General features: G+C 40.3%; 1 protein-coding gene across 1 annotated transcript; it reads left to right on the forward strand.

The window, feature by feature from the left end:
• The first annotated feature begins 1,587 nt into the window (after positions 1 to 1,587).
• Positions 1,588 to 18,169, forward strand: LOC141002571 (cohesin subunit SA-2). The gene is made up of 32 exons (XM_073473924.1): positions 1,588 to 1,666; positions 2,112 to 2,210; positions 2,286 to 2,373; positions 3,707 to 3,871; positions 4,407 to 4,503; positions 4,607 to 4,683; positions 4,780 to 4,851; positions 5,597 to 5,801; positions 5,883 to 6,034; positions 6,119 to 6,192; positions 6,279 to 6,402; positions 6,491 to 6,589; positions 7,235 to 7,314; positions 7,428 to 7,535; positions 7,623 to 7,743; positions 7,881 to 7,998; positions 9,467 to 9,570; positions 9,683 to 9,775; positions 9,914 to 10,000; positions 10,421 to 10,621; positions 11,223 to 11,299; positions 11,397 to 11,484; positions 11,595 to 11,675; positions 12,541 to 12,633; positions 12,727 to 12,901; positions 15,144 to 15,280; positions 16,365 to 16,466; positions 16,559 to 16,710; positions 16,808 to 16,936; positions 17,021 to 17,211; positions 17,310 to 17,385; positions 17,489 to 18,169. The coding sequence occupies exons 2-32, from the start codon at positions 2,161 to 2,163 to the stop codon at positions 17,622 to 17,624; spliced, it is 3,552 nt and encodes a 1,183-aa protein (XP_073330025.1). The 5' UTR covers positions 1,588 to 1,666; positions 2,112 to 2,160; the 3' UTR covers positions 17,625 to 18,169.
• The last annotated feature ends 16 nt before the right edge of the window (positions 18,170 to 18,185 follow it).

An 18,185-nucleotide genomic window follows, 5' to 3' on the forward strand; every position in this document is an offset into this window, starting at 1 on the left:
TGATATGCTGCCCCCTATGTTTTTTGAGCTAACTTTGAATTCTGGCCACCTTGAATCCAAAGCACTGTGTAATGGCACAACAATGCTTACATGCATGCATGTTGTTTAAAGCAACATTATGTAGAAACTGGCATTTTGTGTGGTTTGGCGCCCCCCACAGTTTCTGAGTGCAACACCACTGTCGTAAATACAAATCCCAGGTCTGTAACAATTTGTCAGACGTAATGTAGGTGCTAACTACAAACAAAACTCATTATAACAATGTTATGTGTTTTAAACTTGATGCTGTTATTTTAAGGTAAAAAGTTACATAATGTTGCTTTAACTAAACTTTAGATTTCTAGACAAGAGGTAAGTTAACCTCTTGAAGGCTTTGACCCTGGAGGTAGAGCCGTCCTCCACCTATAGGAGGGTTCCTGGTTCAATTCCAAACCCCTGCAGTCTACATGTCGAAGTGTCCTTGGGCAAGATACTGAGCCGTAATTTGCTCCCAGTGGTTTTTTCATGGGTGTGTGAGTGAGTATGAATGATTATCACTCCTGATGAGCAGGTGGCGCCTCTGCCACCAGTGTATGAATGTATGTGTGAATGGGTGAATGACCGACCCGTGTTATAAAGCACTTTAATCGGTTGCTAAGTTACTTTACTTTAAGTATAAAATTAACAAAAGTACTTTAATTTTCAATTTCCCTTATTTAATAGTTCAGAAATGAATAATCTTACTCGGTTACACTGTGACATATTTTTCTTTAGAAGGTGTAGATGCCAAAACCAGATGTAGCAAGTCTTTTTATTTTTAATTAGACTTATTCAATTGTTCAGATTATTAATGTTAAACTGTTATACTGGTACTTAATGACAAATCTCCTGCAAGCCTTAATCTCAATCTCTGAGCCAATGACGTGGGACACTGAGGATCTACATCGGGGATTTCCATGACGACAGGGACCAGATGAGAAGGATGGAGGACTACAGGACAGGCTGCTGGTGGTCAGCTTTCTTTCAGTCAAGTAAGTCTGTATGACAAATATATCATCGGAAAATGCTTTAATTGTCTTTTCTGCTTGGAGTCAGGGCTGAGTGAAATAGGTAGGGTAGGTGTAGGCTGGGTAAATGGCGCCTCCTGCTGTTTAATTTATGCAACATGTTAAACCAGACAGCTCCCTTCTGAATTAACACAGTTAATTAAAATACACGAGAGACACAAACAGGGAAATGTTAACACACATTTACACCAAACTAACAGCAGGAAGCATATTAAAGAAGTGCTGTATTGTGTATTACAGTTGTATTAAAGCACATTACACACTGTCATTATGCATGTCACCGACTGGCCCGGCTCTCGTGGGTCTGACGCGTTTGTTCCTCCAGATGTTTACAGTGCTGAGGTATGCACAAAACCCGGCAGGACGGGCTCGGTCTGATACAGCAGCCAGGGGCGGGACAAAAAGGCGAGTGACGTTGTAGGCTAGCCAATCATATGAGTTCATTTTGGTTCGTCAGCCAATCGGGATGAATTAGGCTGTCCGGCAACTTGACTGTGAGAGCTGTGGGAAAAAGAAGCAGGATATTCATTGAAATGTTTGAATTTGAGTAATTTGACAGCCTCCGGATTAAATATTACACACCAATGGACACAAAGGAAGGATGAATAAACGTAAAGAGGGTAAGTTTGAAAAGTTTATGAGCTATTGAGCCGTCTGTTTACCTGTAAGTCAGTTTTAATCTTTGTTTTACTGTGCACACCGCAGGACTACTTCAGGGAAATATGACTGATATTGCGTTGTTTTTTTTGTTTTTGTTTTTGTTTTTAAAAAATTTGTGCTCGCAAACAGAGTCCAAATACAGCAGCGTTACCTTTCAGTTGTGTCTCCACCGCTCAAGTCTGTACTCTGCCGAAGTGTCCTTGAGCAACCCTTTGCATCCCTCCCAGCTGCTACCTGTGGAGGGGGCGAGCATTAAGTCATTGACATGTCCCCTCTGACTGGAGATAGGGTCCCTGTTGGCTATATATTCATGATTATAGCGACCTCCTCACTCTATGGAGAGTAGAGTTCATATAATTCTGGTTGACAGACATTAAATGTTTTAACCCTCATGTTAATTTCCAGATGCAGAGACTCACACCTGAACCCTGTGTTGTAAAGGTCTGAGGAGGAGATGATACCAGAGCCCACAGCTACAGCTGCATCCAGGCCCTCAGAGCAGAAGTAAGAGTGCGTAATCATGAGTACTACTTTCATTTTCTATTCATGTGATCTAATTCCATGTTGTTGACTTCCCAGTGAGAACTCTCAGGATGAGGCAAACTCCTCGGGGGCTGTCAATCATTCAGAGGACGAGTCAGGGAATGAGAACAGACAAAAGAGTGTGGTAGGTGTTTTTCTGCTGGATTTAGTACTCAGGGTGTCCTCCAGGACCGGTAACAAACCTTGTTGATGAAACTTTATACTTTATAACCACAGTTGGTAGATATGTTAACATATCACAGTATGAAAATGTGTAAATCATTAGATTCATAATGGATGGATGTCATGTAGTGCTTTAGTGTCAGCGTCCTGGTATTGTTCCTATAGGTGACATGAACAGAGACATCGTTAATGTTATTAGTAACGCCTGTGCTTTCTCTACTGTGACAAGTCCAAATGCTGTGAAAGAAGCTAATTCTAGGGGTTCATTGGATATTTTAAGAGATTAGATTATTAGTTGATCAATTGATTAGATGATCAGTTAATCAGTCAGTTTGTTTTTTTTTAATTCAACAAATACTTTTGATAATTGATTCATCATTTCAGTCTTTTGGGAGGTTTTGCTGCTGTTCTTTGTCAAATGTGATAATAAAATGGATATGATTGGGTTTTGGACTGTTGGCCAGATAAAACAAGGAATGTGAAGACAACACCTTTTGAAATTATAATGAGCTTTTATCACTGTTTTCCTGCATTTTACCTGCAAACACTTTGAGTCACTGAGAAAATAATTGGCAGATTAATCTCTAGTTAGTTGCATCCCTGGCATCTAATTGCTAAAGCTAATTCTTTAATCATTTAATCATGTGTTGAAAACTAAATGTTAATGAAAAGTTATTAAGTTTGTTGGCACTCGGGTGGAGGAGTGAGGTGTCTGGTGCCTTACGTACTCTGTAGAATTTGCACATTTATAATCAAGGTACTTCGATGTTAAGACAGAGGAGTTTGCCATTCATACATGTGTATTCGTCCTGTTTAGGATGCGGCACACTGGTGTGAACTCATTCATGTGTGAATCAGTCAGCACAGCAATAGTTGGTTTGTTATACAAACAACCAGTGACGCATTTTCAAAGATCCAGCATACAAACTAGCAGGCAAATTACAGCTGTAACAAAAACATATGTGACACCAACCTAATATACAGAAATATCAAACTAAACAAAGCAATGATGTCATCATCATAGGAAGAAAATAGGTCATAAACCAACTACCTTGATGTAACAAGTGGATAGATGTGCAAAACAAAACTTTCATTTTATAGAGAAGGTATTATGAATGCTGGAAACATTCACAACCAACTATTCCATCTGTTGACTTCAGGACATGGTTGAGATGCCACGCTGAGAAGTGTGGCCATATTGTGTTATACTTATCTAGATTATATATTATTCATGTAAATGACTTTTACATGACTCATCTGTACAGTCCCATCTGTCATGTTTTAATAACTCACAGAGACGAAGAAAGAGAGCACACAAGGGCTCTGAGAATGTCAAACAAAAACGTGCCAAAGCCGGCCGCAGCAGTGCGAGGAGAGCAGGAGGCAGCCCCCGTAAACAGAGGCATGTGGAGGCTGTCACCCTGTTCGAGGTGATCACCATGGGCAGGAGTGCTATGCAGGTAAGATTAGCCAAACTAAAACTGTGATATACACCGATCAGCCACAACATTAACACCACTGACAGGTGATGTGAATAACATTGATCATCTCGTTACAATGCAATGTTCTGCTGGGAAACCTTGGCTCTTTGACACACATGTTCATAGACAAGCCTCCTCTGTCAAATGACACTGATCTGTGTTTTTATTTTTCTCAGTAATGTGAGAAACCTGCACAGAAAACATTTGATCACCTTTGATTTATCATAAAAGAGTAGCGCTTTATCATTCTGTTGGTCGGTTTACATGCACATTAATATTCCAGTTATACTCAGGATATGTTCAGCTAATGAGTTAACAACATTTACAAAATAAAAAAAGAAACACATATCCTGATTGTAAAAACACCTGAATGTACAAACTGAAATAAGCTTATATTGTCTGTTATATTTTGGTATGGAAAGCCAATCAGACATTAGTCAGGAATTGCGTTATTATCAAAATATGAATATACAGTAAACACACACTAATTGACTCTTGTGTAACGTGTGAGCAGGTGGTGATTGACGATTGGATCGAGGCTTATGTGAGGAACAGAGACTCTTCTCTCCTCGACCTCATCAGCTTCTTCATCCAGTGCTCTGGGTGCAAAGGTAATCAGATACTACACAAACACACACACACACACACACACACACACACACACACGGAAAACAAACAGTCAGGTCTATGTTTCTATGTCTGTGTCTGTCGCAGGTGTGGTCACAGCAGAGATGTGCCAGAGCAAAGACGACGGTGACGTCATGAGTAAGATGGTGGAGGAGATGGATGAGGTGAGAGGTCTTCAATCTGAGTTTCTTCCTGTGTCAATCACTGTCACATCTGTTTCAACACTTTGAACTGAATCTGTGTGATGGGGTGTGTTTCAGGTCGCTGGTCTGCAGTATAAGAAGTTTCTCGCCTTTCCATGGATCCTCACAGTCACATGGCCCATGGATACAGTCAGTAGTTTTATGTCTTATGCCTTCTTGTATAAGAGGGTCTCAGTAATTCTTAAACCATATTTTGGTCCATGATTTCAGGGGTCAACATACCAGTATTTATATTTATTTATTATAATATTGCTTTGATTGCTCAAAATCACTTCCTTATTCACTTATTCAAGTAAGAATCAATAGGGAGCTTAATAATGAGTTGAGATATCGGACAGTTTTAATTCATATTTATTTTGGGCAGGTGCAGTGTGTCGGACACTGGATTTTTCATTCATTGGTGAATTTTTTGGGGTTTGCTATAAAGTGCATACATATTATACTTTGAATTCAGACCCTCAATGACAACAAATTGGCAAAAAGTACATACAGAGAGCAAATGTGGGGGAGGCTGTGGATGCAGCTTTGATGTGTTAAACCTGGCATTTCCGTACCTTTATTTATCCATGGTAGGTTCACAGAGCACGAATCCTGTTTTGCAGGAACAATCTGTTTACATACCGTATGTGCATATGTGTGCAACATATCCTCATACCAAAACAAGTTAATAGGCCGGTTGTCAGCAAGTTTTTCTGATGAGGACGGGCTGCGTATGTGTCTCAGTTACTCTTATTCACACCTAGAGACCGTTCACAGTCCTTACATGTGACACTGGACTATATTTGATAAGCACAGCTACACCATGAGTTTACTGTGTTATATTATACACCGCTAGCCTGCATATGAGTCATTGCTGCCTCTCTCTCCACTGTAGGATAGTGTGGAGTATCCTCTGATACAACCTGGACCATACGGACGCTGGTTCCACTCCGAGTTCTGTGACTTTGTGTCAGTGCTGGTGGCCCAGTGTCAGCACAGTGTCATATTTGACAGTTATCTGATGAACACCCTCATTTCACTGCTCACCGAGCTGTCCAACTCTTACATACGGGCCTTCAGACACACCTGCACTCTCGCAGGTAAGGAATATAAAACACAGACACATGTAGATACATAAACACATTCAATAACTAACTTTACTTTGGTCTTGATCTGTTCAGCGGTGAAGCTGCTGAGCTCTCTGGTGGGTGTGGCTCTGAGCCTGAGTGTCAGTATTGAAAACAGTCAGAGACTGTTCGAGGTGCAAAAGTCAAAGACGATGAGACAGAAGAGCACACAGCAGCTGGAGAGAATACAGAAGACGATCACAGAGGTAAGACCAGTGTCACTCTGGCTGTGCAGAGAGGAAGTTAGTGTGAATGAGTCATGTCCAACTCGTTTCCTTTTGTTCTTTAAGCTGCAGGAGAAGAGGGCGGAGATCGAGAGCATGATGGACATCGTCTTCAAAGGAGTTTTTCTGAAAAGATATCGGTAGGTATTCTGGCATTGTTTCTGCACAGCTTTCAGTGTGCATTAGAGTGTGAGCTAATCTAGGGATTTTATGTGTGCCTGTGCAGCGATGTGCTTTCAGAAATTCGCTCCATCTGCATGGAGGAGTTGGGTTTGTGGATGAAGCGCTACAGTTCTGCATTCCTCAATGATAGCTACCTCAAATACATGGGCTGGATGATGCACGACAAGGTAAACAACAGCGTACGTGCATAATGTGACAGAAAAATAACTGGTAGGTACTGTACACACTCGGCATTGTCTCTGCACTGACTTTCAGATACCAGATGTGCGTCTCAAGTGTGTGTTAGGTCTACAGGGTTTGTATGGAGATCCTCTGCTCCTCCCTAAAATGGACCTGTTCACCAGTCGCTTTAAGGTAAACACTCCTGCTTAAAGCTGCACTAATGGACTATGGCCACTAAGGGTTAGAAAGACATCAAAACAAGCAGACAGGTTCACAACCATCAGATATCGGTGGTTCATAAAGTTGTCAAAATGTCCTTTCTACAAAATTAGCAGACACAGAACAGTAGTAGTACATCTGGATTCATGTTTCTGGCAATGTGGCAAATTGGCAAATTGAAGTCCAATATTTACTCTCTCTTCTAACTCGATTTGGTCTCCAACAATTCCGGAAACAAATATCTGGCCCTTTAGCTGCTAAATGTTTGACTGTCTGTCAAGTTAAGTTTCCTTAAGTGACTAGAATCTTATATATCTATATTTTTTTTTATTTTTACGATTGGAAATGAGGTTGATGAGGGTTATAAGACTGAACCAAACAATACACATGCGGTTGTAAAATCTAAACAAGGAGCTGAAAAAGGCTTAAAAGCTCTGCAGAGATGCAGAATTGTGTGAGAATGCTGTTTTTCTGTCATAATGAATGGTACTTCAAACATCCTTTTCATATCCCACAGTGTTGATTCAGTGTTACTATTTAGAATATGAGTAATGCATGTTCAGACAGACATGTTTGAATAAGTGTGGGCTCATTGCATGTTTACTGTTTGTGCTCCAGGACAGGATGATCTCCATGACCCTGGATAAGGACAATGAAGTGGCAGTACAGACCATGAAGCTACTGGTTCTCATCTCCAAGTGAGTCACCAGCCTGTTTTGTTGTCATTCTTATGCTGTGCTTATCAATTTCCACTCATCCTTAATGTATTCCTTCTATGTTTCTTTGCATCAAACTACTTCTGACTCCTCAGAACATCTGATGAAGTGCTCAGTCCGGAGGACTACAAGCAGCTCCTCCAGTTTGTTTACTCCTCACAGCGCCCTCTAGCGGCCACTGCAGGGGAGCTGCTCTTCTCAAGGTATGCTGACCTCCATCATTTGAATAAAACAAACAAGCCAACAAAAACATGCAGTTAATCAGTGTTTGCCTGGATATTTTTGGCCAGGCTTCTCAACACTGTAGCCCCTGCATCTGATACTCAGGATGAAATGAATGAGGAGGAGACACAGAAACAACAAACATTTATCAGATTGAAGGCTCTGCTGCAGTTCTACCAGGAGTCTGAGGTGAAAACACATAGTTTAAATTCAAGGCTCTTGTTTTAGCTGAGAAAATAACTTGGATTGAGATCATGATGCTGTGAGTTGTCTTCCATGACACAGACATGAACTAACAGGCCTTGTCGGCTCTATTACACTTTCAGCTGCACAAGCATGTGGTGTACCTTGTGGACAGTCTGTGGGACTGTGGTGGAGCCCTGCTGAAGGACTGGCCCACACTCACATCTGTGCTGCTGCAGGACCCTTCCTCACAAAGTCCAGGTAACTGTGACGCGTGCATGCTTGTGTGATACTTGACCATTTGATGTGGTCAAGTATCCTTATAATTCTTACTGTATAACACCAAAGGTTTAGTTTCACAAATATATATATTTATTTGCTTTGATTGAAATACTTTCTCTGTATTGCAGATGGGGGCACATCTAGAATTTTTCTAAACCAGGGGCTATGAAATCTGAGTATTAGATTTTCTATAACCTGTTGATATTTTAGGCACGTTATAAACCACAGAAAGTAGCTAACAGCAACTCATCTTAGAGCAGTTTTGTCTTTGAAAAGGCAAACATTAAATTCAGGGTCCAGACAACAATATTATTTACTGTGGAGGACAAGTACAAGTCCCCCCTAGTCCTTAAGATCCTTAGCTTTAGGTACATGCTGAAGTATTTGTTTGCCTGACCGGAGCCTATACAGAACACAGTGTATATACAACATAACCTTCAAACAATGCTTAGCCTTACCGGCAAGCAGCAGCTAGTTAACGTTAACTCTTTAAGTAGTAGTTAAGCTAACTTTAGACTGCTTAATGCTCAGCGAATGCAGGTAACTGGTCAGTAAAACATTAGCTAACTCACTGGTTAGTGAGACTAATGTTAGGAAATACAGGTAGATTGGTCCCTTTCCAGGTTCTCTGGTACTGGACCAGTGCAGTAGTTTCAAGGTAGAAGACACATTTGAGTTCACAGCTAAAATCAGCTGAACTATGATATTTGCAGATCTTTGAACATTCTGCCAATGAAATGCTATGAAGCTAACAGGAGCAGGTCAGGGGCCAATCAGATTTTAGCAGGGGCCACTGCCCGTGTTGCCCTGCCCCTGGATCCCATGATTATGGATGAATATGGTCATCCAGAAGGACGTTTTTAAATCTAGTGCTTATTGATGACTGAAGCATATTTGTGATTATTATTGTGATTCCCTAGAAAAACACCTCAACAAGCCACCATTTAACACCCTATATAGTGATTAGTAGACTTATTCACTAAGGTAATAAATCATTTTTAAAATGTTGTGCTTGTTTTGTTTCCATGCAAGTTTCAGAGCACCTGTAAGCTAAAGCAGTACTACATTATATGTATTACAAATTGTGTGTTTTTTTAATTTCAGTTTATTTGAAATAAAGAAATACAGACCCTGGTCTACCTTCATTACTACAATAATACATAGTTTTAACTATATTTGATTTGATTTTTTATTTAAAGCATGTATTAGTATATTAACTGCTTCTCATTAAGTGTCTTTATCTCTGCCTCTAACAGCCTTATATGCTTCATCTGCAGTAAAGTACATTTCCACCATAAAATACTATGATTACATTTTATTATTCAAACACCTCACTGTATCCTGTCGAATAAATTCTCAATTCATCTATAGGGGAGATTATTTGATATGCATTTAGTCTGTTGCAGTCATTATCTGTATGTGTGTGTGATTGTGTGTGTGTGTGCAGGTCTTACTCAGGCAGAACAGGCTGTACTTGTGGAGGTCCTGGTAGCGTCGGTGCGTCAGGCCTCAGAGGGGCCAGCCCTGGCAGGAAGGAGCGGAGCAAAGAAGGTCAGTGGGACATGTGTTTCTGACTCTAGCGTCACTTTACGTCTGATGTGATGGAAGTACGGACATATTCAAGACATAATCAAGAATTGAGTATTTGTGTCTTGATGTTTAGGTGATGAGTGCCAGGGAAAAGAAGATTCTGTATGATGACAGTACTAAGCTCACTGAACATCTCCTCACGGTGCTTCCTAAGTTATTGACCAAGGTATTTATGTCACACATATGGGTCCATATATGAGCCAGTCTGATTGTGTATGAAGAACATTCAGATCTCTGTGCTGCAGTTAGATTCAGAGCATTACTTTATGATAATGTCTATTCTTTAATGATGTTGTTTGTGCAGTTCTCAAGTAGCTGTGACATTGTTTCCTCCCTGGTGAAGATTCCTCAGTACTTCCTCCCCGAGTGTCCCGAGGCTGAAAACACACAGGTCTGCATTCCAGCCTTTCGTTGTGCACAAACAATATCATGAAGAATTTAATGAAAAACAAATGAATTTTTTTTTTTAACTATGCAATTAACACTGGAGTGTTTGACCAAAGTATTGGAGCTATGAAATAAAACTATTTAAGAAATGATTAGAGACACTAGTATATGATTAGTTTACTATAGGTTTATTATTAAAACAAAGGTACAATTCTGATATTTTCAATGAATAATTTACTTAAAATGATGAATCACTTGTCAGAATCACCTTAAATCAATTAATTTTGTCATCTACTTAACTGCTCAATCAGCTATTTTAGTGTAGATTGTCTTTATTTGGCTTAATTGTTATTAGCGCTAGTGTATAGCCACTAAGTTGTCCATGCATTTTGAAATTAGTGTGCATTGTTCTCCTCCTCTTCAGGCAGTGTCCAGCCTGATGGCAGAGATTGGATCTGTTTTGGAGCTCCACTCAGACCCTGCTGTCCTGGAGGCTGCAGCCCGCACCTACCTCAGTCTGTGTGGGGAGGAGACGGCTGGCTGCTCGACAGCCCGGGCTGCCAGAGACTCTCTGGTCCAGCGCTGGGTGGACCACTTGACAGCACTGCTGGGGGACTCGCTCAAGGTGAGGGGCACTGTTTCAATGTATGTATACACATCAGAGGACCCAAGGAACATTTAAGAATACTTCTGCTACAAAAAGTAATGCACATTTTTCCTGATTTTTCTTGATTTTTGGCTGTTTTTTTTGTTTAAAATGTTGCATACTTTTACCTTTTCAACCTCTAAAAATCCTTTAAATGAAAGTTTCATAGAAAAAACAAACAGTTTTTGGTGTGATGCTCACACTAAGGCCATAACCTGTGATGAGGGCTCACAAGGAGACATTACTTCCAGTGGTGCAATGTAACGAAGTACATCTACCTAAGCACAGTACATAAGTTCAAATTTTAGGTACTTGTACTATTTCCACTTTGTACAACTTTATACTTCTACTTGTTACTAGATACGTAGTTTTCATACGACAGGGACACAGGAAATATATGATGATCTTATAGAATATGATGCATTGTTATATATTAAACCTCCCACCATAGCCACCACAGCTTTATACTAAGAGGTCACAAGCCAAAAGGATTTGGAGGTGTGCCAAACATCCTTGTATGCAAATAATAAAGAGCTTTACTTGACAAGATGACTTATTATTTCCTGTTTTTCTGTTGTAGGGTGACAGGTTGTCTTCTGACAAGGAGAAAACTGGAGAAATTCTAGCCACACTGAAGAAACTCAGAGCTTTCCACAAGTGAGAGGTGTTCACAGTGAAGTTTGTGCCCACAATATTCTGCCTGTGATGTATATTTATTGGTTGTACATATCTATTTCTCTTCATCTTTTGTTAGCTGTCATGACCTCTCTCGCTGGAACCTGTTTAAGCTGTTGTCTCCTCTCCTGTCAGTGGAGAGCAGCCAGGGAGGAGCACTGCCTGAGGTACTGACACTGAAAACCTAGCTTTTTCTCAGATCAAGTTTGTTGATTGAACTCGTGTATCCAGTGTGTCCTAAGTCTTTTCTCTCTCCTCCATTTTTTTTTGTCTGAAGGTGCTGTGTGAAGTGCTGCAGTGTCTGTGTTACTCCATGCTCTGGTCTCTCAACACAAGTAGTGAAACTCTCACCTCCAGAGTGAGTTATGTCCGCTGATGCTTTTACCTAGTATCAAGTAGTATTAAGATTTCAAAATAAGACAGGACATTTCTATGAACAGCCAAATTAAAAGAAAGTGCCCAACATATTCATTCATTTTGGCAATATACAGTATTAATGTATGTAAATGCATCCGAGTTGATATATTATGGTTTTGGTTTGCACCATCAGTGAACAAAGCATCAGTCACAACAACATTTCAGATAAAAATAGAAGACATTCTTTCATATCCTCTTCAGTGGTTTGATTATGAAATGCAATACCATGTACAACTAAATTTAAACTAAATCAGATATATAAAAAATGACGTTTGTAATGCCTACAAAAGAAATAAAACAGCTTTGTTTGTGCCAGAGAAGTTTCATGCCTGTGAAGAAATGAAACTGTTCAAGCTATTTGTTTTACAGATACTCACTGGGGTGTTTTGGATAAGGGGCTGCTGCTGCAGCACTCCACTACTGCATAAATGCATCTTTTCTGATTAATTTTGCTGCATTATTGATTAATAAGTGGCCTCTGCACTACAGTGATTGTGTTGCTAGAATACGCTTGAGGTCTTAAGTGATTACAAGCAGCCAGTACACCAGTTTACATATCAGACAGTTTATAGTTTAAATGATTAATCGAATGATCGAAGGAAAATAATACACCGTTTTGATAATTGATTCTTCCATTAGGCAATTTTTTTAGCGAAAATGTGAACTGTGAACTGTACTTCTAGCGAGGACCAAATGAAGTCTGACATTATTTTGTTGAAGAATTTTTGCACAATTTTAGCCCCGATGTTACCGTCTTTAAGCCTCCATGTCCATTATCAGTGTGTGTGTGTGTGTGTGTGTTTTAGGAGAGAGCTGTGTCCCAGAGACTCCAGCTGCGTCTCTTCTGTGAGAGGGGTCATTCTTGTCTCTCCCACTCCGACCACAATTTGCGACAGCAGGTGGGACGGACATGAAACTGATGTTTTATCAACGACGGCACTGTTAAATCTTTCTTCTAGCCTTTCTAACTCCTTCTGATTTCTCCGTATCAGGCTTTTCTGAGTATCTGTGATGTTCTGACGGCTCATTCCTACCAGCTACACGTGTGGGATCCCACCTCCTTTGGTCCACTGCTCTACACTCCCAGTCCAAAACTGCAGAGGGCGCTGTTGAACTTTGTTTGCGTGCACGTCTTTGTTGGACCAGACTGTGACAGCCAGTGCAGTGGTGAGACCTCAGCCTGTGTACATGAAGCCTTTTTCCACTTATTTATCATCCATGTAAATATATTGAGCTTACTGTTACCTCACTTGGATGTTTGAGCTTCATTTCGAGCTTCAATGTGAGCTACAATTTTGACATCATAACTAGTGAAGTTGAACCAGTGAAGCAGGAGACATCTTGTGTCCAGCAGTAAAAAATATTAGCATAATCATAGATTCTCTTCAACAAGGTAATTTTTCTGGGCAAAAACCACATCAGACACAAATCATAAGTCTATTTTTTATATGTCTGGAGAATATTTTTAAGAATAACTTTTTTATTTTTCTATATTTCTAATTCATATACAACATTTTTGTTTAATTGAGGATACTTGCTTGATACTTGCTTTAATTGACAGTAGACATAGGGTTGTTGGAGTAGAAACAAGGTAACAAAGGCCTAGCGGTGTAAGAAATACTCCAAAAACTTGGTCAAAGTAACAATACAACCGTGTAAAAATACTCCATAGCAATAAAAAAAAACACTGCATTCAAAATCCTGCATAGATGAACAAAAGTATCAGCTGCAAAATGTACTTAGGTACTCTTCATGCAGAAAAATGTCCCCTGTGACTGATATTAGATTCTTAATACATAAGTAGCATTTTGCTTTTGTAGCAGGATGTTTTTTTCTATAATTTCATTGGATAGTTGGATGGGGCATCAAACAATTATTTAAATGAAGCCATGCCTTTGGCATAGGCACAACATATTTTTGGGCATGGCCACAAAAGGCCAAATTTCTTAATGTAAAATCTGAAAAGTAACAAGTAACTGTACCTGTCAAATAAATGTGGTGGAGTAAGAAGTACAATATTTCCCTCTAAAATGTAGTTGAGTTGAAGTATAAAGTAGCATAAGATGAAGATACTCAACAAATGCTTATTTTCATTGTTGATTATTCTGCCGATTTATTTTATCTATAAAATGTCAAAAAACAATTCCCCAGAGTCCAAAGTGACATCTTCAAACGGCTTCTTTTGTCCGACCAACACTACAAAACCCAAAGACTTTTCATTTACTGTCATAAATGACGATAACAAAGTTTAGATCCATGTATCATGTGTTTGTTACACAGCTACCTTGCAGCGGTGTGTTAGAAAAACCTGTACCCATGCAGTGTGTGGGACACCCAGGAGTGAACACACAGCCTCTAATGCACAGTAGATGGCACTCTCACTCTTTCGGAGTGCAGCATCTTTTCTCGGGGCCTTCGGTCCTCTGAGTGAAGCATTGATTCGGTGCACCATCTCACCGTGGTAAAAACATGCAGATATTAAATGCACGGCCACACATTTGGCTTCATACCTCGCTGCAGAGCTGCCCGCTGACTGTAAATGGGCTCTGATTTCCAACCTGACCTGACAGTTGACCCCCAATTACAAAGGAAGCCCTGTTAATGCCCTAAGACTGAAACTGGCTTGACTAATTTGTATGAAAGGATGTTCGACTTTGTTATGCAGTAACAAGTGCTGCAGCTTGTAAACTGATGACGGCGGTGTGTTCCTGTCTGTTTTAAAATGAGGAAAACAAGATTGACATGTTGGTAATACATAGTGTTCTTTGTGTAAAGTACTGCAAGTAAACTTATGAATTCATTCATGGCTTTCTGTAACTAAAACATTTTATTACCTTTACAATAGCTTCTACTCTCACAGACATATTGCAACCAAATATGGGATCGTCCAGAGAAGTCAATAGCTGTCCTGGTGGAAATCCCTTAAATGTTCAACCAAATACAATACGGGATTATTGGTTTTTGAACATGTAATAAAAAGCTATTGTTTTATTGGATTTGCCTGGTAATGGTTTTGTTATAAAGACAGTGTTTTCTATTAGCTGCTGGATCAGAGATCACTCGGAGGGCAAAGGCACTGAGTTAAATCATAAAATCAGGGCAATCTCTTTCCGTGAGAAAATTCCATTAACTCTGGCTCACCTCCGAGCCTATTTTATTAGCCTTGTGAAAGATTGAAGCCACATGGTGTCACAACCATAACTCTAGACTTATGTTATCTTTGATTTCCACCTGCTAAAGCCATTGTCCTGAAACTAACTGAAACACTCTTTTCCGCCTCTGCTTTGTTCTTTTCTTTCTGTTATATGATTTCTCATGATTAATCACTCGTCTCACTTCACCCCCTTTTCCCTCGCTCTCAACCACTTCACATCCAACCACACCATTCAACTCCATCTGGCTCCCTCAGTCAGTGAAAACTCTGAAGTGGAGAGACTGGAGGACCTTCACAAACGGAGAAATCTGCTGGCGGCCTACTGCAAACTGATAGTTCATGGAGTGCTGGAGATGAGCATGGCAGCTGAGGTCTTCATGTACTACAGGAAGGTAAAGGTGAATTCCTCAAAGAAATAGTTTGACATTTTGGGAAATACGCCTAGTAGCTGTCCAGCCAAGATTGATACAATTCTCATGCTTGGAAAGTAAATATTAGGGATGTTCCTATTGACTTATTTTCCTGAAATTTAAATGGAAGTTTAAACTTAGACTAGTTAACAATTGCCTACATTACCCACCGTGCAACTTAGCCTCTGTGTGAAATCACTGAGGGCAATTTATCAGATTATATGCAGTTTCCTCTGGAGCCACAAAAGGCTTTATATTACTTCTTTCACATATGCAGTAGTACTCCCCAAGACCTGTAAACACACTTTAATGTGTAAAATTGGTGGAGTTACCCTTTAATTATCTAGTTGACTAGTTGCACACGTCCATAGTAAATATGAAGCTATAGCCAGCAGCCACTTAGCTTAGCACAAAGTCTGGAAACGGGGAGACAGCTAGCCTGGCACTTTCCAAAGGTCGCTGTAAAGGGGTGTTCAGCTTGTATCATTTGGGAGAAATTGGTTGCTGAACAGTCAATAAAATTACTTTACAGATGTTAGCTGTAAGCTGGTGTGCAACAAGTGTCTAAATGCCTCTTTCCATTGACTCTGTCTACTCCTGCATCTCTAAAATTCTGAACACACAATAAGGATCTAAATTCAATTCCTCTCTTTTGTGTAATACACTCTAAAGATGAGGAAGACTGCAGAAAACCACCACGGCTGACAAAGAAATGACTGTCTTAAAACCGCAACCTGTTGTTTTCACACTTTTGGATTTAACAATCAACATATAATGCATTAACAATAAGTGAGCTTCAGAGGTTCTGGTTGGTGGATTTAGTTTTCTTTTGGAAAGAGCCAGGCTGACTGTTTACTCATTTACAGTTTCTATGCTCAGCTCAGTTAATTGACTACTGGCTGACTGTAGCTTCATATTTAGCGTTCAGACATCACAGTGGTATCAATCTTCTCATCTAACTCCAAGTGAATTAGGGAATTTTCAGACCTATTCCTTCAGTGCTAGTATATACTACAGATATCTGCTTGGAGCTTTCTTTGATTTATTTGTCCCTCTTTGTCCTCAGTACTACAACGACTTTGGAGACATCATCAAGGAGACGATGTACAAGACCAGACAGATCGATAAGATCGAGAGTGCTCGTACACTGGTGCTCTGCTTGCAGCAGGTATAGTTTCTCCACACACCCCCTAAAAACATACGCTTCAGCTACACTCTGGTAGCTGCGAGATGCTGATGTGATTTCCTTCACTTTCCCAGCTGTTTGTTCGTCTGAAGCGAGAGCAGGAGAGCGGCGGCAAGGCTCACCCAGGAGTCCAGACCTTCACCAGCATCAAAGAGCTGGCCAGGCGGTTTGCCCTCACTTTCGGGGACCTCTTCAAGTTTCGTGAGTGCGTCGTCATGATCCACAGGTCAGCATGGACTCATTTCTCATTACTTGGGTTTGATTGTGTTTTTTTGTTTCTAAACTTGTGTGTGTGTTCCACACGTGTCTGTCAATATGTGCAGGAACAGCATAGAGTTTGTGTTCCAAGAGTTTAGTCAGACCCCAGACACTCCTACGCCACCGTACCTCTCCTACCTGACCATCCTCAGTGAGTTCTCAAGCAAACTTCTCAAACCAGACAAGAAAACAGTGTAAGTGCTGCACACAGCATACAGGTTTTCAAACAGGTTTTTAAATGTACTTCGTTTTCTGAAAGTCTGTTCTTGTCTGTGCAGGTTGTCCTACCTGCAGAAGCACACTGCAGAGCACATAATTAACCTCAGGGAAGAGTGCTGGCAGCCGCTTATCTACTATCGTGCTTCCCTATTGGCTGTGGCTGAAGGGGAGGATGCTGTGTCCTACGTTAGCTCCGACAGGAAGCCGTGCATGCCCAACCGCTCTCCCTTCTCCAAACAAAAACTGGAAGGTACTATACTAAACAAAGTCAAGCACAGAATTGTTATGTTCTCACTGTCACAAAGTACCAGCTGCATCATGTGTGTAACTTTTTTTTGGTCATTTTAGGAAGCAAGTCCCCCTGCCCATTCAACCCTGCTGACTCCAAAGACAGTAAGGCTCACAGGTCCAGCTTCAGTCCAAGGTGAGGCTCAGAAATACTTTACTTTCAAAATTCTTATTCATTTAATGAAACAAATCTTATTCACCTTGCACATATGAATTACTGTAACCTCATCTAACCTCAGCCATCAGGAAAAGACACCTGATATGGATCCCTTTTCTGTCCCCGTGGAACCTCCTGCGAAAAGATTGAACATCGAGGCGTCTGTCCTCAGCACAGGCAGCGAGGCAGACGAAGACACCGTGGAAATCGAACTGTAGCAATTAGGAGGTTGAGCAGAGTTGGTGCTTCTGTCTGGATGAAAAAACCTCACTGGACATCACAAACTTTGTGAGACGTTTTCCTTTGTCGGGTCTTCTCTTTTTCTGATGTGCAGACATCCCAGTGTCCTTTTTCATTTTACAGGCCTGTTGAAAAGGGTGTTATGTTTCATGTATTATGTTCTTAAAGTCTAAGTCCATGTGATTTTATTTTTCTTAGCGTCAACAAATCCCATGAAAAATTAAAAACCAACAAGTATTGATCCCAATAATTAGCTTACTATTACTGCATCCAATGTTTTATTCCTCTGTGCCAGAGGAAAAGTTTCAAAGGCTTGAAATTATTTCGTTGCTATCCTTGGGAAAAAAAATATTGAGTTTCATAAACTTAAATGGTTGTCCAGAAAGTATTAAAAACACAATGAGCCACATTGTCGCACTATGTAACTTTTCCCTATATTACAGGGAAGGTGGGTATTGTAGTGTACTTTGAATTAATCTCACTGTCCTGCTGCTGTAAATACTGACCAGAGCACCAAAAAGGTATTTATTTGCAGCTGA

The sequence above is a fragment of the Pagrus major genome, chromosome 9 (assembly GCF_040436345.1).
Source record: "Pagrus major chromosome 9, Pma_NU_1.0".
Lineage (NCBI taxonomy): Eukaryota > Metazoa > Chordata > Actinopteri > Spariformes > Sparidae > Pagrus > Pagrus major.